General features: G+C 53.6%; 1 protein-coding gene across 2 annotated transcripts in view; it reads left to right on the top strand.

The window, feature by feature from the left end:
* Man1c1 (mannosidase alpha class 1C member 1) overlaps window positions 1-23,287 on the top strand; it is a 148,030-nt gene extending 124,743 nt beyond the window's left edge. For both annotated transcript variants that reach the window (XM_028875470.2, XM_037203060.1), the window contains exons 6-12: window positions 3,055-3,172; window positions 5,405-5,498; window positions 10,419-10,534; window positions 16,876-17,095; window positions 19,628-19,800; window positions 21,838-21,953; window positions 22,514-23,287. In XM_028875470.2, coding sequence (XP_028731303.1) covers window positions 3,055-3,172; window positions 5,405-5,498; window positions 10,419-10,534; window positions 16,876-17,095; window positions 19,628-19,800; window positions 21,838-21,953; window positions 22,514-22,640 — 964 coding nt within the window. In that variant the 3' untranslated portion in view covers window positions 22,641-23,287. The remainder of the gene's footprint in view (window positions 1-3,054; window positions 3,173-5,404; window positions 5,499-10,418; window positions 10,535-16,875; window positions 17,096-19,627; window positions 19,801-21,837; window positions 21,954-22,513) is intronic.
* Window positions 23,288-25,256: the final 1,969 nt, after the last annotated feature.

Here is a 25,256-nt window from a genome sequence, read left to right as displayed (position 1 = left end):
GTCTGTCACTGGCACGCACACATGCGTAAGCGTGCACATACATGTACACACCTGCACAAAACACTCCTGCTCCTGCCCATGCCACTAGTAAGGGCTCAGATATTCAAACTGGTCCTTGTCATGCTATTCTCAAATCCATACATGGACTTGTACATTCATACAAATGTACCTTCATGTGGGTGTGCTCCCTCTAAACATGCCTGTACACACCTACATAATTACCAACAGCTTTGGTGCCCACAGTGGGTCAGGCACTCTGTGAGCACACAACAGAGAACCTTCCCTTCTAACCACTGGGACCTGATTTTGCCAGGAAAGAAAGTGAAGCTCAGAGAAGTGCAGTAACATTCCCGAGGTCACACAGCAACCAAGTAAAGTCAGGCTTGGAGCTCAGCTCTGGCTGTAACAATTGCACCGTACACAGGAGGTTTAACCAGGTAGCAAGGGGTACTGTGGAGCAGGGAGCCTGGCCAGGGGAGAGGAGAGGAGGGGAGAGGAGAGGAGAGGAGAGGAGGGCCGATCTCATTGTTGGTTCATTGGCTCACAGAGTTATTCGAAGGACCCTCTCCTTCCAGGATGCTGCTCAAAGCATGCTGTGGGTGCATCCAGTACCTAAGATTTGGATTTGGATTCAGTTCTACCATGTGCTGTGTGACCTTGAAAAGGTGTCTCCCCCTTTCTGAACCTAAGTATTCCCACCCAGGAAATGAAGATCACAGTATCTGCTAATAGAGTCGGAGGTGAAAGTGAAATAAGTCACCAAAGCCACCTGGCTGCCATTAGAGGTTTATTGTCACCTACATATGCACAATTACATGCTGATAAAAATGACAGTCAGGTGCATGATTGAGGCCTCACAATAACTCTGTGAGGCTGAGTGCCTGGGTTTCAGGAAGGAGGAAGCTGAGCTCTGGCGAAGCGGTGGAACTCTCCTAGGGCACTTGGTCTGGGGCATAGAGAAAGCCAGAAGCCAGGCAGAGAGCGACAAAATGTCCCCCACTGCCATCCTCCCTACTGCCCGAAGCCTCTGGGCTGTGACTGTGAGAGGCGGGAGAGAGAACGGAGAGGCCCGTGTGTGGACAGTGAGGACAAAACCTACTAGAAGACGGGAGGGAGTGTGGCGCACGCCTTTAATCCCAGCACTCGGGAGGCAGAGGCAGGCGGATCTCTGTGAGTTCGAGGCCAGCCTGGGCTACAGAGCGAGATCCAGGACAGCCAGAGCTAATAGTGAGAGGTTGCCTAGAAAGAAGGAAGAAAGCTAACCAGGGACTGGGGCTTTTTATTTTTAACTTATGAAGCATCAGTTGACATCACAGGAGGCCCTCCAAGCTCCCCAGCTGCAGGAAGAAGGCTCACTTAATCTGGCGGACCCCCTTATTGCCTCTGGGGAGCATGAGGTGCGTTGGGGGGGGAGGGATGTGAAACCAGAAGGCCTGGTTATGAGCACATCACTCCCTTGACAACCTGCTTCCTCCTTCGAGTACTGGGGTTAACCATGCCTGTGAGCTTCCGGTACAAGGTGAAGTCACTCCCTGGAGCGGCCAGCTTGACCTAGTGGCTCCCCAGACAGCAACCTGCCCAGCCTGAGCCTAGAAATGCACAAGGGGACAGAGACAGGACAAGGGGTGTGGCGGTCTCTACATTGGTGGAAGTCACAGTCCTCCATCTGCTTCCAGGAGCTGGGACTCACCTCAGCTCCCCTGCTTTCCAGGAAGACCCTTGCTGAGCAAGAGCAGAGCTCAGAGTGGACATTGAGGCCCCGGGCCTGCACCAACAGAAGTGTGGCCCCTGGGCACCTCCCCACCCCACACTGCCTTCCCAAGTCTTCTCCATCTGGAGACGGATGGACAGCAGCCGGTTCCTAGGCAGCAGGAGAGCAGAGGGGCCTCCAAAAGGCACCACAGCCACCCCACAACCTGTCCAGGGGAGACAGTCACTGCACTGACCCACCCTCCCCCATCCCAACTAACTCTCCACAGAATGTCTGTTCCTCTGCAGTCATAAATATCCCATGGGATATGTGTATGGAATCTGGACCATATGGAGAGGCAGCCTCTTGCCTACCTGCCATCCTCACTCAGGACCAAGTCTTCACAAAAGCCAGAGGCTGGGAGGCAAGGGCAGTTGTCCTCGTTCTGTTATACAGATAGGGAAACTGAGGCACACAGGGACTTGCCTGGGGGGCCCCAGCTAAGTGGCGCTGGACCCTACACCTGGTTCCAGGGCGCGGCAGGTGGGGGGGCTGGAAAGTACCCCCTCACAGGGCAGAGTGGTGCGGGCAACGGCCTCCCCCGGGGCTGGCTCAGCTCAGCTTCCTTTGGGCCCAGCTGCCGCACAGACTGGTGACTCTGGCAGGAGGGACCTGACTGTGGGCCAGAGTCTTTGTCTCTAGCAGGGAAAGTGGGGGGATAATGCGTGTGCTGGCGCTGAGGTTTACTCCTAGAGCGCTGGACCCCAAAGTGGTCATCAGAGCCTCCATTGAGCACAGGACGGAGAACGCGACTGATGTGCTGTGAGACGTGCAGTCTCACGGGGCACTAGCATTGGCTGGGAGGGCCCCTTCTAACCTCCAGTTCCCTTGGGTCCTGCAGTTCTAGGGTTGTGGTCACACCTTGTAGGTTCCAAGAAACTCCAGGCTGGGGCTATTATATGACCTTCAGTAGAGGGAAAGGCAAAAGTGTATGCGTGTGCATGGGGGGTGTCTCTGCTTAGAACTGCCCTCTTCAAACCCAAAGATGGCCACTGAGTGTCCCGTGGGGCCTTCATGGCTCCTGACCACACCATCGGCATCACCTGCAGATTTCACCATATCTGTCTGTGTCATGCCTTGAGCCCCGAACATTCTAGAGCTGCTTGGTAGGAACAAAGACTGGCGTGGGTTCAAATCACCTTCACTAAGTTCCGTCCCCTCACCAGCCCCAGCGCCATCCACATAGCGAGGGCCCAGGAGGATTAACTGAGGTGTCTAGCACACAGCAGACATCACCCTGTACCTTAGCCACTGCGCATCTCAGCCAAGGAGCCAGCAGGGTGACGCAGCTGATGTCTTTTCAGCGGTAGCTGGGGCTGGGCCACCGCGGGCAGCAGCAGCATCCTGGCTGAGTTTGGATCCCTGCACTTGGAATTTTTGCACCTCACTGAACTCTCTGGCAACCCGGTCTTTGCAGAAAAGGTGAGCTTCCCCTCGCTCTCTCCCCAGGCAGGTCCCTCACACCACAGCAGAGGGGCAGAGGGCAAGTGTCTGCAGTCAGGATGTACAGGACCCCCAAACACCATTCTCAGGGTGGTTCCTGGTGGAAGAACCAACTGTGCCCAATGCCAGGTTGCAGGGAGGGGAACAGAAGCCACCAGAACTCTGCCAGGGAGGTTTGTGCTGGCGCATTGGCTGGTGGCAGATCTGTGAGCTGTGAAATCTGGAGACTGTGAGTGAGCCAGGCTCCTCATACTGGCAGGAACAGGCGGTGGTGTGCACATGTACCCTTTCCAGGGACATTTAGCTTTTCTCTGTGTGAGATCTGCCTGCCTTTCCCTCCCAGGTGCCTGTCTGGCTCATACTGACAGAGTGGTTCCTTATTGCTGCTCTCGGCTGCCCAAGGCTACGTGGGTGCTGAGAAGTGGCGTCCAGATCACTGCCCAGTCCTGACAGTTGTCTGTACCCGGCTCTGGGAAGCTCTCTGGAAGGGCTACAGCCAAGGAAATGTCTGGAATCAGAGCCAATCCTGAATCCAAAGGAAGGCAGTGTACACAGGCCCCGTTCAGCGCTCCCCCCCCCCCCAACAGCATTTGGGGGTCCTGCTATCTTTCTGAGATGGCTTCACGTCTCTCCCTGGTGGCGCTCTCTTGTGTCGCCAGCTGTTCCCCGAGCACATCCACCACCCACACAGCTGGAAGGAAACAGACTTGCCCCAGGCCCCGGAGTCTGCATGCTCCCATGAAACCCAGTGCTCGTTAAAGTTTGGGACCACTGTGTCCTTGAAGTGGGACTCCACCAGGGTAGAGAAGGTCAGGACAAGCTTCCCACCCTCTTATTGGTGTCTCTGACTTGTCACTCTATCCTTACCGGTCCAGGGTGTGGTCAGCTGTCCCTCTCAGATGAGTCTAATCTCACAGCCCAATGCCATGCTCTCTGACCCTTTGCCCAGGCCAGGCTTTCTGTTCTCATGACCTTCCAGCCGGATTCCCCTGGAAAGCCCAGGCCAGCTCAGGAAAGGGTCCCGTGGGTGCACACTGACCCTTGCCATGTCCCGGGCATATTTTATATTAAGCCTCAGCCCCCCCCCCCGGGGGGGGGGAGGTTCTGCCAACCCTATCTAACTGAGAGGTAGAGGGTGGAATGGACCAGAGAGGCTAAGTAACCTGCCCAGGGCAGCCAGCAATGAGACAGACAGGAGAGAACTGGACCAGGAACTTTCCAGCCTTTTCTTCCCTGGGCAGATCGGTTTAGCCAGCTGCAGGTGCATCTCCAGACTTCCCGTCCCTCTATCCCTCTCCATTTGCATACTGAAGCTATTTTCAGGCCCTGGTCACGCCTCCCACGGGGAGGAGATTATTAGCAGTCAACAAATGGGCCCAAATTCTCACAGCGCCTTGCACCCCCCAGGGTAGCGAATACAGCCCGTTTCCCTGGGCCCCACCGGGACAGGGAAGTGTAAGTCAGGCCCAAGACTCTTCCTCTCTATGTCTCTGAAGAACAGGAAGGCTGACAGTCAACTTCCCAGACGCTGCCCCTGCCGTGCCAATTCATGGGCGAGCAGGCTGCAGTGTGGTCCTGAGGACCTGCTCTCCCTGAGGGCCCCATTCTGGGGACCTGCTCTCCCTGAGGGCCCCATTCTAGCAGAGAGCTGGAAGAAGTCCTCAGTTGTGTCTCTCACCGTGCAGCCTCGGGCGGGGGTGTTGCTGCACGCCCAGCCTCGACTATGTGTCACCGTGTGCTCACCCTCTGGGTCTGTACTGGACTCAATGGCTGTTCCAGGCAGGGTAAGGAACACGGGCCCAAGGCTCAGAGAAACTTGATTAAAGCCCCCGCTCACCACATGCACATCACTGGATCGGAGATAGAGCTCTAACAGCGGTGTTTGCCTAAGATGCAGGAAGCCCTGGGTTTGATCCACAGCACTCAAAAATGTGGTCTTGCCTGCCTGTAACCCTAGCGCTCAGAGTGGTCTACCCAGGGGCGGCACTGTCCCGGGCGGAGCCGTCAGCAGAGGGCTGGTGGGTCAGGCCCCACCTGGCCACATCCCACCATGCTCTGCGCGGGCACACACAGCCTGTGGTTCTTTCACTGTCCCCCCTACACACGGGAAAGCTTCAAGCCCCATGTGCATCCGAACCATTTGCTCAGTCCTCGTGGGTGGGAACTGAGTGCCTTCTTCAGGAAAGTAACTGTGCCTGGTGTTTCCCACAGGTCAGAAACATCCGCAAGGTCCTCAGGGAGATTGACAAGCCCTTCGGCCTCTACCCCAACTTCCTGAGCCCAGTGAGCGGGAACTGGGTGCAGCGTGAGTACCGGCATCGTTGCCCTCATCCCATGATTTCCGAGTCCGGCTTCCTGAGCCCGAGTGGGCGCTGGCCGGGAGCCAGAGACTGGCACCAGCTCCTGAATTCACCTGCCTGGACAAGCCAGGAACTGCGTATCCGATCCGACTCCTCCCAGCATTCTTAGCATCTGCCTTAGTTAGGGTTTTTATTGCTGTGGAGAGACACCATGACCACAGCAACTCTCATAAAGGAAAACATTTAACTGGGGCTGGATTACAGTTTGAGAGGTTTAGTCCGTTATCATCATGGCGAGGAGCATGGCAGCGTGCAGGCAGCCATGGTGCTGGAGAAGAAAGTGAGAGTTCCACATCTGGATCCACGGGCAGCAGAAAGAGACTGTACCACACTGGGCATGGCTTGAGCATATATGAGACCTCAAAGCCTGCCTTTACAGTGACACACTTCCTCCAACAAGACCGCACCCACTCCAACAAGATCACACCCACTCCAACAAGACCGCACCCACTCCAACAAGACCACACCCACTCCAACAAAGGCCACACCCACTCCAACAAAGGCCACACCTACTCCAACAAGGCCACACCCCCTGTAATGCCACTCCCCAGGGACCAAGCATTCAAACACCTGAGTCTATGGGGGTCATTCTGATTCTTTTTTTTAAAGATTTATTTATTTTATTTTATGTGTATGGATATTTGCATGTGTGTGTGTGTGCGCACGCGTGCGCGTGCGTGCGTGCGTGCGTGCGTGCGTGCGTGCGTGCGTGTGTGTGTGCACGCACCATGCCTGGTGCCATGGATCCCCTGGAACTGGAGTTACAGACAGTTGTGCGCTCCCATGTGGGTGCTGAGAACTGAACCCTGGTCCTCTGGAGAAGCACCCAGTGCTCTTAACCACTGAGCCGTTTCTCCGGAGAGCTGCAGCCATTAAGACCACTGCAGCGTCCGTCTCTCACAGAGCCTCTCACGTCATGTCCTCTGCTGCTCCCTCCTCTGTGTTCCCCAGACTCCCAGGAATGTCCCACTTAGAGCTGTCACTCAGAAGTGACTAAGGAACGGCCCTGTGACATCCCCCGGCCACTTTGATCTGGCTTTCCACTTCCAGCTTTGATTTAGACAAAATTTTAGGCAGGGCCAAACTAGGCAGTGATCTGAAAGCCTCTCTCTCATCACCATGTCTTAAACTTACCCGAATCAGTACCAGGTTTTTCAGCTTTCTTTGTTTGAAGAATTAACCCTGGCTGTCCCAGAACTCGCTTATATATCAGGCTGGTCTCAGACTCAGAGATCTGCCTAACTCTGCCTCCAAAGTGCCAGAATTAAAGGTGTGCGCCACCAGGCCTAGCTGTTCTTTATTTGAGACAAGGTCTTCAGGTAGCCCAGGCATCAAACTTGTTAGGTAGCCAAGGCTGGCCGTGAACTCTTGATCCTCCTGCCTCTGCATCAAGTGCTGAGATGACAAGTGTGTCAGCCACATAGCTGTCAGTCACCCGTGGGCATCATGCCCAGGTCCCACCCACTGATACAGAATGGGATGCAGAGTTGATCCGTCTCCCTGCTGTGCTCACACTAGAGGGGCCAGGCTCTGAGAGAGGCAAGCTGCTGCTCCACTCTGGCCTCATCTCTATGGCTCAGCCATACGGTCACTCAGCAGGAACTCTGTGTGTGTGTCTGTGTCTGTCTGTCTGTGTCTGTCTGTCTGTCTTCTAGTGTGCTCCCTCTCCCTCTCCCCCCCCTCTGTGTATGTATGTGTCTGTCTGTCCGTGTCTGACTTCCAGTTGTGCTACATCCATCCTCATGTGTGTATGTGTGTGTGTATGTATGTATGTGTGTGTGTGTCTGTGTGTGTGTGTCTGTGTGTGTGTGTCTGTGTGTGTCTTCTGCTTGTGCTACATCCTCATGTGCATGCATGTCTGTCTGTCTGTCTGTCCGTCCGTGTCTGCCTGTCTTCCAGTTGAGCTACATCCTTGTGTGTCCATCTGTCTGTCTGTCTTCCAGTTGAGGTACATCCTCACCCCTTCTCAGTCCCTCTGAGTCTTGGTTTCCGGTGAAGAAGAGAGTGGGTGAATTCATTATGTACAACCAGGAAGGCGCTTGGGCGTGGCTGTCAAAGCTGCAGGAATCCTCCAAAGGAGATCTAGGTCATCCCAAAAGAAAGCAAATTCAAACAGGGCCTGACCAGCCAACAGAGACTCCAGACGGCATCTGCCAAGGCCTTTTCTCCCCAGCCAAGCCTCTGCCATGAGCCTCTCCCATCAGCAGGCACAGAGGCCCAGGAATTCCACCTAAGAATTTTGTCATGATGCCCTCACCACATGCAGCCTCTTAACAATCACGGAATGTGAAATTCTCAATCAAAACACACGTCCAATGAGGAGACACTATGACCATGGAGAGCAAGGGCTTAAGGTTATGACCACAGAGGTCAAGGGCTTAAGAACAGTGTACAGGGAGGTGGTGGCGCAAACCTTTAATCCCAGCACTCGAGAGGCAGAGGCAGGCAAATCTCTGTGAGTTTGAGGCCAGCCTGGGCTACCAAGTGAGTTCCAGGAAAGGCACAAAGCTACACAGAGAAAGCCTGTCTTGAAAAACCAAAAAAAGAGAACAGTGTACAGCCTGGAGTGGGGCCTGGCAGCCTGGGGTGGCCAGCGCGCACACACACACACACACACACACACACACACACACACACACACCGAGGAGGCCCAAGGTGGCTTGTGATCTTGTGATCACCACCTCTCCCACCGCCCAGGGAATCGTTTTCTTTCCAGGATGTGTGGGCAGTCGGTCACGTGTGTGAGACTATTCCATGCTAATAACGGATGAGTCAGTGGCCTGCTGGAGAGCAGTGGGAAGGCTGGGCCTGCTGGCCTGTCAGGGCTGCCTCCTGCTGGCTTCTGCCCCAGGTCATCTCAGGTTCTCTGGACTTGCTTGGGCTCTGTTGGTGTGATTGTATCTTTTTAGCAGCTACCCCACTCCCACCTTGCCTAAGCTGAGCCCATTCCCACTGATTCCCCGCCGCCCCCCCCCCCCCCCCCCCCCCCCCCCCCCGGATTCTCAGAGTGGCCCGGAGGAGCATGCTCAGGACACTACTCACACATTTGCCACAGACGGCAGGTGAAGAGGAAAAGGTTAGGGCCACAGCTCAGGTCCCCCAGTCTTTGCTCCCGTCTGTTTCTCCCTCTCCTCACACCTCAGCCTCTCAGGGGACCCAGCCCTACCTGCAGTGTAGACTGTGCCCAGGATAATCCACCAGACTGCAAACACACACAACACACACAGACATATGCCACATGGACCCACGCATATGCACAAACACACCACACACAGACACATGGACCCACAAATATACACAAACATACCACACACAGACATATGCCACATGGACCCACGCATATGCACAAACACACCACACACAGACATACAGACATATGCCACATGAACCCACAAATATATACAAACATACAAAACACATACACACTTACATATATACACACAGACATATGCCACATAGACCCACATATAAGCACAAACACACCACACACAGACACACACCAGACACAAAAACATAAACCACACAAATCTATATAAACAGACATACCACACACATACATATGGACATATGCCACACAGACCCACACATATACACAAACACACCACACACAAACATATACTACACATGCATATATACAAACACACCACACACACACACCACAGTCACACACACATACACAAATACACCAAACATATATATATATACCCATACCAGATACATATACATATATACAGACATATGCCACACAGACATACACAAACACACCATACATACTGATTTACACCATAGACTCACACATATACACAAACATACCACACAGACCTACACAAACATACATATACAACATATACCCATACATAAACACAGCCAAAACACACACCACACATACACACAAACACATCACATAGACCTACACAAACGTCACACCACACATATACACACAACAAACATATACCACACAGATCCATGCATACACACAAATGTGCACAAAACGACACATACACCATATATATACATACATACAAACAACATACATACCACACATACACACACACACACACACACACACAAACAACATACATATCACACAAACACACCACACCACTGCCCACCATCCCCAGACAGAGAGGGATCTCAACCCTCCCTTCCGGCTCCCATCACCTTGATCTGCACAAATCAACTAAGTTTTCCTAGGGTGCTCTGTGGCTGGGGTCTGACCTGTGACTCATCTCACTCCACTTTCCCAGCATCTTCTGAAGGGCCAACATTCACTGCTGGGTTCTTCAGGTGGCAGTCATACCTGTGAACGGTCTGCCACCGAATGTAGAGATACACACACACACACATACACGTAGACATGCATATGTATGTATATGCATTATTATATATTTCCTAGTATTTTATTAAATTATAAATTTGTAATTAAAAAAAAAGAAAAACACAGACTGAGAGGAACTCCAAGCATGAGCCGGCAGAGCCTTGGGAAGGAGCCCTGTGCATGGCTGCCCTTTTTCGATTTCTAGTCCAATAACTTTACTACAGAATAGGTGTTCTTCATCCATTCTTAAATCTCAAGTGATTTTTAAAAGAAAATCAGCCCTTTACAATTAATAACCAGGGTCCTCGTCATCATCCTGCTAAGGCCAGATGGACTATGCCCCCGAGGACCCTGTGCGTGGATACAGGATGCCTGCCTCAGGGGGTCCTGGTTCCCGCTCAGGTCCCTTCAGCCCACCCAAGTTGGACTGGGTGGCAGCTGAGCAGATGCTGTCTGCACCCCAAGCCCAGTTCAGGCCGTGGAGGTCAGCATCTGAACCTGGCCAATGATGGCTGTGCTAATCCTTCTTGTCATCTTTACCTTGCAGACCACGTCTCGGTTGGAGGACTTGGGGACAGTTTTTATGAGTATTTGATCAAGTCCTGGTTGATGTCTGACAAAACAGATTTGGAGGCTAAAAATATGTACTACGAAGCCTTGCAGGTAAGAGACGTTTCCTGCCGCCTGCCGGGTGGGCAGCCACCAGTCCTCAGAGCCCTGCATGCCGGGAGAGGCCACTGAATGGGCAGGGAGTGACAGGACAGGCCTCCCCAGCCGCACTTCACACACCTCCCTGGGGACATCTGTGTGTTCCTCCCCCACGCTCAGAAACCCGGGCTCAGGCAGGTCAGGCCATTTGTCCAAGGCCTCATAGGAAGCGACAGCCCGATTTAGGAAGCTTAGTTGAAGCCCTCCCCCAACAGTCTCCGGGCCTCAGCTAATGTGTCAAAGCCCGCATGGCAGCCAGGAGCCCTTGGGGCTCCAGGCCAGAGCTTCAGCTGTCATCCTGTAAACCAGCGGTGACACTTGGGCAGGGAGAGAGTGGCATCCAGGCTGTGTGGGGCAGGCACTACTTCTCTGCTTGTTCTCCCCATGTGGATGCAAGCCAAGATCCAGAGAGGGGAGGACACTTGCCCAAGGCCACACAGCACTGAGCCAGCAGAGTTAGTGCTGCTGCTGGTCTCTTCATGGGGTGTGGAGTGAAGAAGGTGTCAGGCTGGAGTGAGTCCCGCCTAAGAGGAATATTTAGACCAGACAAGGGAGTTGGCTAACTAGAGCTATGGATGCCTTCGAACCCAGTAGGTAGAAGTAGATGGAAAAGCAGGGGCTGGAGTTTCGGCTCAGTGGTTAGGAGCACTGGCTGCTCTTACAGAGGATCTGGGTTCAATTCCCAGCACCCACGTGGTGGCTCACAACTGTCTGTTCCAGGGGATCTAATGCCCTCCTCTGACTTCTCTGGGCACCAGGCATGCATATGATACACAGACATACATGCAGGCAAAACACTCATACACATAAAGTAAAAATAATAAATCTAGCCGGGCGGTAGTGGCGCACGCCTTTAATCCCAGCACTCAGGAGCAGAGGCAGGTAGATCTCTGTGAGTTTGAGGCCAGCCTGATCTACGAAGGGAGTTCCAGGACAACCAGAGCTGTTACACAGAGAAAGCCTATCTCAAAAAACAAAATAATAATAATAATAATAATAATAATAATAAATCTTAAAAGATTTTATAAGAAAAAGAAAAAGCATGGAGAAGGCTCTGGGCCTCAGTTTCCCCATGAAGTTAGTTGGATTCCTTGTCCCATTGCCTTGCTCTGGAACACCACCTCATGTTCTGTAATGTGAGCTCCTGTTCCCCTCTGCCCTGCCTCTAAATCAGTTCTGCACACAGTAGCCATGGGGCTGGAGATGCTGGCTCCTCCCCTCGCCCCCTCCCCTTACTCCTGGAGTTAATCATGACCCCCTCCTTCACCCACTGGGTCCTACCTGATTGGGACCCTGTCAATCACCAGGACTGCGTCACCTCACTCTTGCCCCTCTGCTTCCTCGGGTGCACTAGACCATCCCCACCTCAGGGCCTTTGTACATGCTGACCCTCTACCCAGAACACCATTCAAAAGCCAGGTCCTTTAGACTGGCCACTCTTCTCTCATGCTGCTGAAACGACCTTCCCAGCCTCTATATCACACACCCAGGCTTATTCTCTTCACTTGTAACAGAATCTGAAATGATTGCTTACAAACATTTGCTCACCTAATCCTTGCTGATCTTCCCCAAATACAAGCCTCACTCCTGAAGCAGACTGGCATTGGTAGGCACACAGTAGCTGTTATATGAACAAGTAGGTTCTGAGTGATGGATAAGAAGAATGAGTGGGTGACTGGATGAATGGGTTTGTGGGTGGATAGATGTGAACAATTGTGTTGAGGGATTGAGGGATGGATGTGTGAATTGGCAGATTGATATAAGTAGTTGGATAGATAGATGGACAGATGGATGGATGGAGATATATAAGTGGGTATATGGATGTGTGGACAAATGTGAACAATTGGGTGGGTGGATGGATGGATGGATGGATGGATGGATGGATGGATGGATGGTTGGACATGTGAGTGGATGGATGGATTGGTATGGGCAGCCAGATGGATAGAGGAAATGGGTAGATGGGTAGACAAATGGGTGGTTGGCCTGATAGATAGATGGGTGGGTGGATGTATGAATAGATTGATATGAACACTTCAAACAGTTGAACAGATGCATGAATGAGTTAGTGGGTGGATGGGTAGATAGATAGATAGACCAATGGACAGATGAATAGATAGGTAGAAGAGTTGGTGGGTGGATGGATGGATAGATAGATGGACCAATGGATAGCTGAGTAGATGGGTGGATGGGCAGACAGATTGATGTGAACAGTTGAATAGACAGATGCATGCATGGACAAGTTGATGGGTAGATGGGTGGATTTAGATATGAATGGATGGAGGATTGATGAAGAGATGAACAGGAGATGGGTGAATTAATGTGAGCAGATAGATGGACCTGTTGGGGGAGGAGTTAGATTGATGGGAACATTTGGATAGATGCATGATGGGTAGATGGATGGTCTCTAAGCACCATTTGATGGCCTAAGTCTGCCTGGAAATGGTAGTGCATACTGAGACAGACTGGTGGAGCCATGGGCCTCTTCAGCTATGGACCCTGCCCGGCTCCCTGGTGCCAAGCTCTGTCATGACGCAGCGCAGCTCAGCTCACTCCCTCTTGGCCCTGTCTGCCCTTGGCCTTGGCCAGCGTCGCCTGTAGGAGGATCCCTTTCTTCTCTTCCTTCAGCTCTCCACAGAGTAAACATGAAGTTAACGAGTGTAACTGTCTCCCGGCCCTTAGGGCACACTGTGGCTGCAGCTTCAAGGGGAGAGATGGCCATGAATTATTAAGCAGTCTGGGAGCCTCAGAAAGCATGGCTGAGCAGAGAGAACTCCGCTCCCACATTTGATCTTCTCTAAGGAGCCTGGGGCTGTAGACCCTGAGTGAAGGGCAGGCCTCTGGCAGGTCTGGGGCTTTGAAGAATATTCTAGTGGTCCTCATCCTTGCTGGCATGTTGGAATCACTTAGGAGACTCAGACCCCTTCCCAGGCTGTACCCCATTGATGGCACCAGAATCTGTGGGATAGCCCAGGGATGATTCTGTAGAGCTTCCCAGGGATCCCTGTGGGAGCAAGGACTGGGACCCTGCAGGCTAGGTCCAGTTGGGATAGGTGATAGGATTCAGGACACCCCAGAGATGTACCCTTGAGACTCACAAAAGGAGAGCACTTAAGGAAGCCAAGGAGGGCCTCATCACTGTGACCTCCTACTCAGGCCCTTTATCAGCTCCACCTTAAAGATAATGAAACCGAGACACAAAAAGGCCTAGTCACACCACAGCAAGAGCCAAGGCAGGAGCCGGGGCACACCTGATGCTAACCCTGCTCTTCATGGCTGCATTGGCTGGCTGCAAGTCACTTGGGTCCCTGCAGGAGAACTCAGGTGGGCTTCCCAAGAGGCACAGGGAAGGAATTGGCTGGGACAGGCACCAAGCTGGGTCACAATGCCCTCTCCTTCAGGCCTCACCACCATTCTGTGTGTGAGCTTGCATTTCCATTCTACAGATGAGCAAAATGAGTCTTCAGAAAAGTGGGAAGTGGCTTAGAGGCACCCAGACCCCCCTTCCCCAACCAAATTCAGCCCCTCTGTACCATGACTTGAGCCTAGCCCAGGCATCCGCCCCCCTCCCCGTACCATGTCTTGTGGCTTTAGGCTTTAGTTTGGGCTAAGGAGATGATGGTTCAGGCTATAAAGTGGTTGCCGCACGGGAGCGAGGACCAGAGTTCTTCCCCAGAACCTCCATAAAGAGGCCAGCATGGTGGGGAGGCAGAGGTGAGAGTCCCAAGGGCGTCTCCCCGACCAGCTGGTCTAATCAACAAGCCCAGGATCCCAGTGAGAAACCCTGTCCTCTAAAAACCAAGGTGGACAGCTCTTGAGAAACGCCTATGGCTGACCCCTGGCCTCCACGTATATGCGTACACATTACATGCACCAGTGCAGACACGAACATGCACATACGAACACACACAGAAGGAAGCCTGGGCTTCTCTCGACGCCTCTGCTTGTCTCTAGCGCAGTCAGAGATACCGATCTGTGGTTTCCTCAGGGAGGCCGTCACTCACCCCGGGACTCACCCAGCCTGTGGGAGGAAGTCTAGAAGGTATTGTTTCCCAGCCCCGGGGCATGGCATCCTGGCATCTCCCCCTATGTCTGTTTTACCACATCCAACACAGGTAGGTTCTGGGACCCTGGATTCACCCAGATGCCTGCCCCCTGCGGTGACCCTTAACAGACCAGCTGCGGGGACCACACTCTCCCCAGGAGCCAGGGCTGAGCCTGGAGCAGCCCCGCCTAGCAGCTGGTGGCACTCCAGGCCTCAGCACGCTCCCCACGTGGAGCTGGTACCCTAGCAAGGTACCTCATCCGTCCCTTTCCCATCTGCCACTCAGCAAGGGTCCCCCGGCCAGACCCCCCAGCCCTGGCCCTGACAGGAGAGGAAAAGGAAAAACAGATCCAGAAGCCAGCACCGGCTTCCGGCGCCAGGTCCTGGTCGGTGGCTGAGGGCTGTGTCAACAACGCTCGGATAGAGGGATGAGGCACTGACTGTAATCGTGTTCCAAGTGGAGAGGCAGGAGACGGGCGTAAGAGGGCTGACCCCTCCAAGGGCCACAGCATGCTGCTTCCAGGGCTCAGAGCCAGGGCAGGGCATGCACAGTCAGAGGCAAGAGATGTCTCTGACCTCACTCTGCAAGCAGAGCAGCCATAGCTTCGTCTCGAAGCCTCAGTTTACCTTTTCCTGACCGTTGGTCACAGACAGTCATCCCCATGTGCATTTGACAGAGACCTCTGCACCCAGAGCTAGGCCCATCCACAGTGTGCCACATGTGTCCCCAGCCCTCGGGCATGAAGGAGAAAAGGCCACTGAGGCTGGGATGGGCCGCAGAGACCCAGGGGCAGCATTTGTTGGGGACTCTGACATGGCACCGAGAAAGCGTTTAACCTGCCCAGTGCCACACAGCAGAACTGATAGAAAAGAGATTTGAACTTACAGAATGTGTGCCCGGGAATCAGTCTAGAAAACCAGTCACTCCTTGGGGTCCAGATCAGGGTGCCTTTGAGGCCTGGTGGAGCCGCCTTCCAATGGTGCCAAGAGTCTGTTGGGGTTGCATGAAGGCCTAGGATGTGATCCAGTTCATTTAAGAGTAGACTGGGGCGGGGGAGGCTGGAGAGATGGCTCAGCGGTTAAGAGCACTAGCTGCTCTTCCAGAGGTCCTGAGTTCAATTCCCAGCAACTACCTGGTGGCTCACAACCATCTGTAGTGAGATCTGCTGCTCTCTTCTGGTATGCAAGCATACATACAGACAGAGCAGTCATACTTAAAAAAAAACTGCATAATTTTTTTGAAAAAGTAGCTAGATGAGCATGGATAATAGGGACAAAGGCCAGGAATGTTTCCAGGGGTATTCAGCTAAAACCAGGACTCATGGGCCTATTGAGGGCCAGCTCTAGACTGTGTGGACGACACCCAGCTTCAGAGTTCCGGCAACTATTGGCAGAAGGCACCCCAACATCATGAGTCATTTCTCAGGAGCCCCTTTCTTCTAAAAGGAGCCTGCAGCGCCGGCAGAAGGGGCTCCCGTGGGTGATGGGGGTGAGCTGATCCTCCCACGCCCAGCAGAGGGAGAAAGTGCTGCTGAAGCCCTGGACGGGGCAGGGATTCATTTTCTGATGAGACACGGGGGGCCTCCCTCCCACAAAGGCGCTTAGCCACAGGAAGGCTGGGGACTCCAGTGCCTTCTGGATGCTGGAGCCCTTACCCAGGCCAGCAGCCTCCGGCTAAGCCCTTCTAGCAGAGGGTGCGGTGGAGGGGAAGCTTTGCTGATCTTTATTTATTCACTGTGATGACTGCTGAATCTCGGAATCAGGTTTGCATAACAGGCATTTTTACCTGCAGAGCCAACTCACTGGTCCCATTGTGAAGACTTTTTTAAGTGTTCTTTAAAACATTGATTTTTTTTTTAACCTTTACAAATTTACTTGTTATTTTTATTTTATGGGTGTGTCTGTGTACCGTGTGCATGCAATGCCTGCAGAGGCCAGAAGAGGGCGTCAGATCCCCTGGAACTGGAGTTACAGATGTTGTAAGCTGCCGTGTGAATTCTGGGAATGGAGTTGGGGACTCTGGAAGAGCAGCCAAGGCTCTTAACCACTGAACCATCTCTCCAGCCACAACATGTAGATTTAAAAGGCCCGTGTGACATCCCAGCTCCCAGCAGGACCCCACACTGGCTCAGGGAAACAGGGCCCTCCCTGCCAAGCAAGCCTGCCACTGTTTCCTTGTGGCTCACTGAGTCTCCCCTTTTCTCCCCCCCCCCCCCCCCCCGCCCCAACCCTGCGTTTTCCTCCTCACTCTCAGGCCATCGAGACCTATTTGCTGAATGTCTCTCCTGGGGGTCTGACCTACATTGCTGAGTGGCGAGGGGGAATTCTGGATCACAAGATGGGACACCTGGCCTGCTTTTCGGGGGGCATGATCGCCCTTGGTGCTGAGGATGCCAAGGAAGACAAGAGGGCCTACTACCGAGAGCTTGCAGCCCAGATCACCAGAACATGCCATGAGTCCTACGCCCGCTCAGGTAACCCTGCAGGGGAAGAAAGCAACAGCCGATACCCAGGCTAGACACCAGGAAGCACCGGCCAGAGCAGCAGGGCAGTGAGGGGTGGGGAGCTCTTATTACCATCTCCCCTGGGAAGTTACTGGACTTTGAGTGAGAGGCGCGCAGGCCTGGTACTGATTGTGGTGTGTCCAGCACTGAGAGGTGTCACTACTGACACCCCCCGACTCCTGGCACAGGTGGGGAAACTGAGGCTCAGTGATGACTTACTTGGTTAAGGTGCCACGGGAGGCAGGGATAGGAGGGTCCTCCCTCCCTCACCCATGGCAGATTGACCCCTGAGCCCTGCAAATCCCCTGCCTGCAAGGGCGCCTCTGCCCATCCTCTACATGCGGCTCTCACCCCAGCTCTGGCCACTCTTTGATTCAAGACCACCCGCCAGCTTAAGAGCTCTGTTCACATCCACCTGGCACTTACCTAAGCTGTCAGATAGGCTAGGGGTGTGAGCCGCAAGCCTCAGTTTACACTTGGTGAAACAGTCAGCCCAGAGAAGGGGAACAGGCTTAGGGAAAGTCCCTCCAAATGTGAGTGGCTGGGCCTGGCTGAGATCCAGGCCCTGATATCCAGTTACACACACACACACACACACACACACACGCACGCACGCACGCACGCACGCACGCACGCACGCACACGCACCATTGTGCCCCTCTCAAAGTGTACTGCCCAGTCTCAGGAGCTGCCTCTCTGAGCCACAGTCCTAGCCTTGGATGGATGAGAGGCTCTACACTGTGCTCTGAGCCTCTGTGTTCTCCTCTGTGCAATGGGGGCGAACAGTCTGCAGCTGCCCGAGCCACGCCAGATTCCACAGCCAGCATCCAAGGAGCCCCACAAGAAGAGGCTTTGACGCGTCTGGGGGCTGAAGCTGGTTCCAAGCGGGTCCTAGGAAGTCATATTCGTGCTGGGCCTGAAATCGGGCCTCCCATTCTTTTCACGGAGGGCCAGGGCCATAAACAAATGGGAAATCTCAGGAATAATAAAGAGCTGTTTGTCTGGACAATCACCCAGGGCTGTAAAAGGCAGCCGCTTAATCGAGCATATTGTCCCAACCAGCCCGGCTCACCCGCCGCCGCCGCCTCCGTACAGCCACTGCCTCCCTCGCCCCATTAGGAACTTGGCAAAAGCACTGTTTCCCGGTGGCAGGGCCTCGGTGCCATCCGAAAAGACTGAATGGGGGCCGGGGGGTGAGGAGGCTGAGCCCAGTTGACTCCTCTTCTGAGAAGATAAGCCTCCAAAGTGCCAACAGGCCTGCGAGGAGACCCTCACCCACCCCTGGGGCCTCCTGGGTGCCAAAGCCAAGCAGGAGGGGGGGTGGACAGACACAGCCTAGGTCAGCCATGACTCACTGTGTGGCCTTGAGTCAAAGGCTCAGCCTCTCTGATCCTGTTGCCATATGTGTGAGAGCAGACTTGCCCTTAGCAAAAAAGAAAGAAAAATGAAGGATTGTGATCATGTAAAGGGCCCAGTGGAGGCCCTGAAATCACAAATGGAGGCTCTGCTGTGCTTTACAGGTTGGTTCCTGCAGAAAACAAAAGGGTAGCAGACTGCCCACACCCCAAACCTGGACCCCAACAAGGCAAGCGCCCTCTGCCTTGGCAGGTGCTGTCCCGGGCTCCTGCCTTGTTAGGGCTGCTGCTACTTCTGTGATAAAACTCCATGAACAAAAGCAACCCGAGGAGGAATTTATGTCATCTTACAGCTCTCGGGTGGCGCCCCATCACTGAGGGAAGTCAGGGCAGGAACCTGGAGGCAGGAGCTGAAGCAGAGACCTTGGAGGGGAGCTGCTTACTGGCTTCTGCCCAAGGCCTGCTCAGCCTGCTTATACACCCCAGGACCACCTGTCCGGGATGGCACTGCCCCCCCCCCTTGGGCTGGGCCCTCCCACATTAACCATCAATTAATACAATACCCTACAGACTTGCCTCCAGGCCAACCTTAAAGACACAGTTTCTCAACTAAGATTCCCTCTTCCCAAATATGTCTAGATTTAGTTGACAATGACCAGCCCTGATCCTCCAGTAGCTCCCACTTGGTGTTTTCTTGGGTGATGGTAGGTGTGAGAAAGCGGGGGATTGATGGAGGGACTGGTGGTATATTAGGACAATAAAGGGCCTGGTATGTCCTACAACTCTACTTTTTTTTTTTCCATGGGAGGGGTTGAATCAGGGTCTAAAATGTAGCCCTAGTTTGCCTATAACTCAGTATGTAGAACAGGCTGACGTCAAAATCAGAGAGATCCACTTGCTTCTGCCCCGAGTGCTGGGGTTCTAGGCATGCACTGCTACACCCCTCTAAACGACTAAATCCTTCAGGCTTCAGCGAACTTGCCGTGGAGGCTGTGCACAGCTTGGTGCAGCCCCAAGAGGTAACTGGTAGGCCTACCCCATACCAGCACTCAGCCTCGGCCCACCAGGCATCCCGGTCCATCCGAGACAGGGTCCACGGAAGCGGGACGTGGGGGTTCCGACGGTTCTTGCTCATCTGTTCCCACAGACACCAAGCTGGGGCCTGAGGCCTTCTGGTTCAACGCTGGCCGAGAGGCAGTGGCCACACAGCTGAGCGAGAGCTACTACATCCTGCGGCCCGAGGTGGTAGAGAGCTACATGTACCTGTGGCGGCAGACGCATGACCCCATCTACAGGGAGTGGGGCTGGGAGGTGGTGATGGTGAGTGTGGGGGTAGTGGGTGTCCCTGGGAAGCCACCGTCGGGGCTTAAAGCCTCTTCCTCGGGAACTATAGGACGGCAGCCAGGCTGGCCTCTGGCCAAGGAATAAGATAGTAGAGTTGTTCAGGAGGCTGTGGAACCAAGAGCGCAGCTCTGGGAAAGCCTCCCTGAGGCAAGGCTGATATTGCTAGGGAGGGTCTAAGTGTGTGTGTCCTTGGGGACAAAGGGCACCCCAGTACCATCTAGTTTCTTTCTTTTTTTTTAAAAAGATTTATTTATTTATTATGTATACAGCATGTATGACCAGAAGAGGGCACCAGACCTTACTACAGATGGTTGTGAGCCACCATGTGGTTGCTGGGAATTGAACTCAGGACCTCTGGAAGAGCAGTCGGTGCTCTTAACTGCTGAGCCATCTCTCCAGCCCCACCATCTAGTTTCTATGCCCTGGCCCCAGAGCCTGGATGAGTTGCTTGAGATAAGCCTCTTTTGAAACAGGTCCAGCCGCCATCCAGCAGCTCACCCTGCTCAGTCTCTAGCCATCCCCCAGACCCCATGGTCTTCTCCATCCCGAGCACTAGTTAGAAACCTGGCCCTCCAGAGTGTCTTAGTCACTGTTCCACTGCTGTGAAGAAGCAGCATGACCAAGGCAACTCTGAAAAGAGAAAGCCTTGACCTGAGGCTTGCTCACAGTTCCAGAGGTCTAGTCCATGGTCATCATGGCAGGAAGCATGGTGGCAGGAACGATACTAGAGAAGTAGATGAGAACTACATCCTGAACCACAGGCAGAGCGGGGGGGGGGGGGGGGAGAGAATAAATGAATGAATGAATGAATGAGAGAGCAAAAGAGACTGGGCCTGACATAGGCTCTTGAAACCTCAAAGCCCACCCCTAGTGACACACTTCCTCCAACCAGGCCATACCTCCTAGTCCTTCTCAAAGAGTTCCACTCCCTGGGACTAAGCATTCAAATATGTGAGCCTGAGGCGGCCATTCCTATTCAAACCACCACATAGGGGTAGGACAGCAAAGACAAGTGTGGTGCTTCCAGAAAATTCTCTGATGGGTGCTACCTCCTCCGTCTCTCTTCCCACAAGACCCTGTGCCCATGCCAGCAAGGAGTCACCTGCTTTGGGGACAAGCTATCCTTGCCCACACTCAGGGTGAGGACTGCTTACGTTTAGGACCCATCCAGGCTTCTGCTTCCCTGAAGCCCTGGCTCTTGACCTTCAAAGGCCAAATGTTTTGTGCTCATGTGCATCACCAGAGCAGGAAGGGGGCCAGTGTTGGACGTAGCGCAGAGCAGGGGCAGGCACAAAGGGCCCCCAAAGGCATCTCAGCAGTACCCCCCTCTTGAGTCACAGCACCATAGCTAAGGTTGGGGTCAAGAGGTCACCGAGGCAAGCTACAATCCCAGTAAGATTTGTTAGTTGTAGGGGTGCCAGGGTTCTGAAGCGAGTTTAGCCCCATAGACATAGGGGGTTGCCCTGTTAGAGGATTTTGAGAAAGGTGAAGGCCCCACACCACGTAGTTTACAAGTAGACGGTAACATGCTCTTGCAGTCAGATTTCCAAGTGGCAGGGGAAGAGGAAAGATCCATCTTGCCCTTTGTGGCCGTAGCCACAGCAGGTGGCCTGTCGTCCCCAGCAGGATGCCTAGGCCACCGACCCTACAGTGTACAAAACTGCTTTTCTGTGTAGAACAGGAAGCACACACCCACCCTGACCCAGAGACCTCACCTCCAGGCTTCTGGGTCTGCTTTCTGGATCCCAGTGGCCCCTGCAGATTGCCAGCAACCATGCTTGACCTCATCACCTCTGCGGTGAAAGTGTTGGTCGCCCGGTCACCCGGGTCCCTGGAAGGTGGAGACGCCTGGACTAGACTCAGACCAGGGAATTACTCAGACGGGGCGAGGGCAATCTGGGCTGGCTAATCCTGGGAGAAGGAGCCGGCCTGGACTCCCAGGTGGGAGCTGTGTGCTAAAGCCCCGGCCACCGGGCATCTCCTGCCCACACTAAGGCTGCTCCCTTCCTCCAGGCCCTGGAGAAACACTGCCGGACCGAAGCCGGCTTCTCGGGGATCCAGGATGTGTACAGCAGCAATCCCAACCACGACAACAGGCAACAAAGTTTCTTCCTGGCTGAGACGCTCAAGTGAGTGCAGATGTCCCTGGGTCAGGCCAGTGGCTGGGGAGTCGGAGAAAGGGAGCCCGCGTCGGGTGGAGGCTTAGGGTCCACACAGCAGACTGAGCTCCGGCTGGGCCTAATTCTTCCCAAGAGCCCCAGCACCGACCACAGAGGTAGTTTCACAAGCCCCTTCACCAGCTTGGAGTGCTCAGCAGGCTCCTGTCTGCTCGGGGTATCTGCCCTACTTACCAACTACTCAGTAAAGTCCCCACACCGGAGGCTGGGGTCCCCAGAGCCTGGCTGTGTCACTGTGGCAGGAATTTAACTGTAGCTTGGGAACCCGGGGAGTTTGGGCAGGTCAGACCCTGGGCCTCCTGACCAAGAGCGAGTCTAGGCCCAAGTCTTCGGGGCTCACAGCAGGGCCGTCAGGCGAATGAAGCAATGGATGCCGCCCAGGATTAATCAGAGCTCGGAATCCCTGTGCTGCCCCAGGACCAGCCCTGGCAGGTGTGGGTGTCCCCTCCTGTGGCCCTCTTCCTTCCCCCCCAGGCACTAACCCCTCTCTCGTCCCCTGCCCCGCCACACAGATACCTCTATCTTCTGTTCTCTGAAGATAACGTGCTGTCGCCCGAGGACTGGGTCTTCAACACCGAGGCCCACCCGCTGCCCGTCAATCACTCGGACAGCTCCAGCAAGGCTGGGCACCACCACTGACCCTCTGTCTCCAAGCCTGTGTCTCAGGGATGCCTCTACTTTCTTGGGATCCGGGATCGTTCTCAGAGGCACTGGGGACGGAAGGCCCACCGCGGGCAGACCCTGGACGGATGTGTCGGACAGGCGACTTCTTTTCCTCTGTGAGGAGACAGGAGCTGGTGACGCACCAGCGTCGGGCCCGGGCTGTGGTCCCCGGTGCCCACACGTTCCTTTCTATGGGGAATTTCTGTGCCCCACACCCGCTGTCACAGGGCCAAAGGACTGGAGGTTTGCATATCCACCCTATGTATTTGATTCACTTCCTTTTTTGTTGAGGGAGTTGGTTTTGCTTGATTTTGCATTTTTCTCCACTTGAGTTTTATGACGATTATAAATATAATTTTCAAAATCATGCACCTTCTCAAACGGTGTGACCTAACTCAAGGAGACCTTAAGTGTCTTCACACACACACTCTTGACCCATCTGTTTTTAATGCCTCGTACCCAACACTGACTCTGTTCTACCCTGTGTTTCCTACTTTATGATTTGAGGAGGTGGCGCACTCCCCTTTGATTTGGTCCCAAATGTTACAAATCACTAATGCTATTTTCATTACTGTAATGGAAAAATATGTGAAGTAGAATAAAGGAGTTTATTGAATAAGAAATAAGATTGGACTCATTGCCCACCAGTGGCTCCTGGGAACCGTGTTACAACAATGTCATCAGAAACAATCACAGGCTGACAGTGGAGCCGAGGTATGATTTAGTCAACCATTTCCGCCTCTGTAACACTCACTTCAGTTGGCCCAGGTAGACCCAGGAAGCATGAGGCTGGCCCTTTGGATAGAGTTGGGGATGTGTGCTCAGATGGAGGATTGGAAGAAACCCAGAGAGGTAAAGCTGTTTGCCTGAGGTCACACAGCCAGGAAAAGGCAGAAATGAGTCCTCTGGGATCTCCAGGCCACCCCAGGCCTTTGTTCCTCCGCTGTCAGTCAACAATGCTTGATGAGCACCTGCCGTGACCAGGTGCTACACTTCGGACCAAGGAGAAGGCAGACAGTGAGATGGGATCTCAGACCACTTGATGCCCCAGGGTCAGTGGAATGACTTCACATCATTGGAAACACCAACAAGGAGGCATGAGGCTGAGTCAACAGTAGCCAGGACCTAGCTCAAGGGTTAGGGACAATAAAGTGACTTTTAAGCCAAGACCCAAAGATAAGGATACATCTCTAGGAAAGGATATAGTGGGGTGAGGTCTGCCAACCCAGACCCTCTTCCCACCCTCCCTGTGCCTACCTCTCCTGCCCTATGAACCCAGAGGCCATCTGCATGGCAAGGAGTCCACCTCGCTACACTGAGGTGCCAGAGTTTCCTTTCCAACCTGGTCCCGCTTGCAGCCTGGCCACAGCTGAGGTCCCGGGTAGTGTTGAATCTTTCCAGCCCCCTCGTTGAGCTGTGCTTATCAACTGGTCATCAAGGCATTGGAACTCTGAGCCTGGTGGTCCCCACCCTCACTGTGTGAGCCCAGGCAAGTCACCTCACCTCTCTAGGCCCTTATCCATCAACCAGTGAGATGCTCCTGGTACCCTGTGGTCCAGGGTATACTGCCTCCTTGTTCTAGAGGCTCAGACACCCAAGCTGTTCCCGAGCAGAGCTGTGCATGCCCAGGCCCCGTAGCTGTGACCCTCAGAGCATCAGTCACATTTTAATCAGGTGTTGTAGAACGGGGTTTCCTGCTACCCACAGCACACACTTCAAAAGACAAGGAAAAGCCACCCCACAAACTCACCGCACAAACACTGTGGGACAATTAAAAAACCAAGATAATCAGAAAGAAAACACGGTCACTATCCCACTCTCCAGAATGAATAATTGTTATATTTTCTTCTAGACCTTTTTCTTTTTTTTTTTTGGTTTTTCGAGACAGGGTTTCTCTGTGTAGTTTTGCGCCTTTCCTGGAGCTCACTTGGTAGCCCAGGCTGGCCTCGAACTCACAGAGATCCGCCTGGCTCTGCCTCCCGAGTGCTGGGATTAAAGGCGTGCGCCACCACCGCCCGGCCTTCTAGACCTTTTTTTAGGAATATATACAATATATACTTTACAAACATGGTATCAGCCTAATGCATACTGTTTTCTTATAACCTGCTTTTACACCTAACTATCTATTGTGAACCTCTTTCCCTGTCAACAAATACACACGTATGTCAGTACTCATCCTGGTTGGGTAGTTTCCCACTGTCTGCCATCTCCTGCTGTGTGCATTGAACGCCCCGATGCTGGGCATTGGGTTTGTGTCTCTGGGGACTCTTAGTTAAACAACAACAAAAGCATGTATTGAATTGCCAGCGAGTGGCTCCTGGAACCCTGGGAACGAGGGAACTGCTAGACCTCAAGAAGGACAGGAGGTCTGGAGAGATGGCTCAGTGGTTACAGACACTCACTGCTCTTCCAGAGGACTCAGTTTTGATCCCTAGCACCCATGTCGGGCAGGCACCTGGAACTCCAGCCACAGCAGATCTGTCACCTTCTTCTGCCTCCACGGGTGCCCACACACGTATGGCACACTCTCTCTCACACACACACCTACACACAATTATTTAAAAAAGACAAGAAAGAGGATTTGGTGGCCAG

The sequence above is a fragment of the Peromyscus leucopus genome, chromosome 2, assembly GCF_004664715.2.
Source record: "Peromyscus leucopus breed LL Stock chromosome 2, UCI_PerLeu_2.1, whole genome shotgun sequence".
NCBI classification, from domain to species: Eukaryota; Metazoa; Chordata; class Mammalia; order Rodentia; family Cricetidae; genus Peromyscus; species Peromyscus leucopus.
Note: the sequence above shows the minus strand (reverse complement) of the source record. Positions and strands in the feature narration are given on the sequence as shown.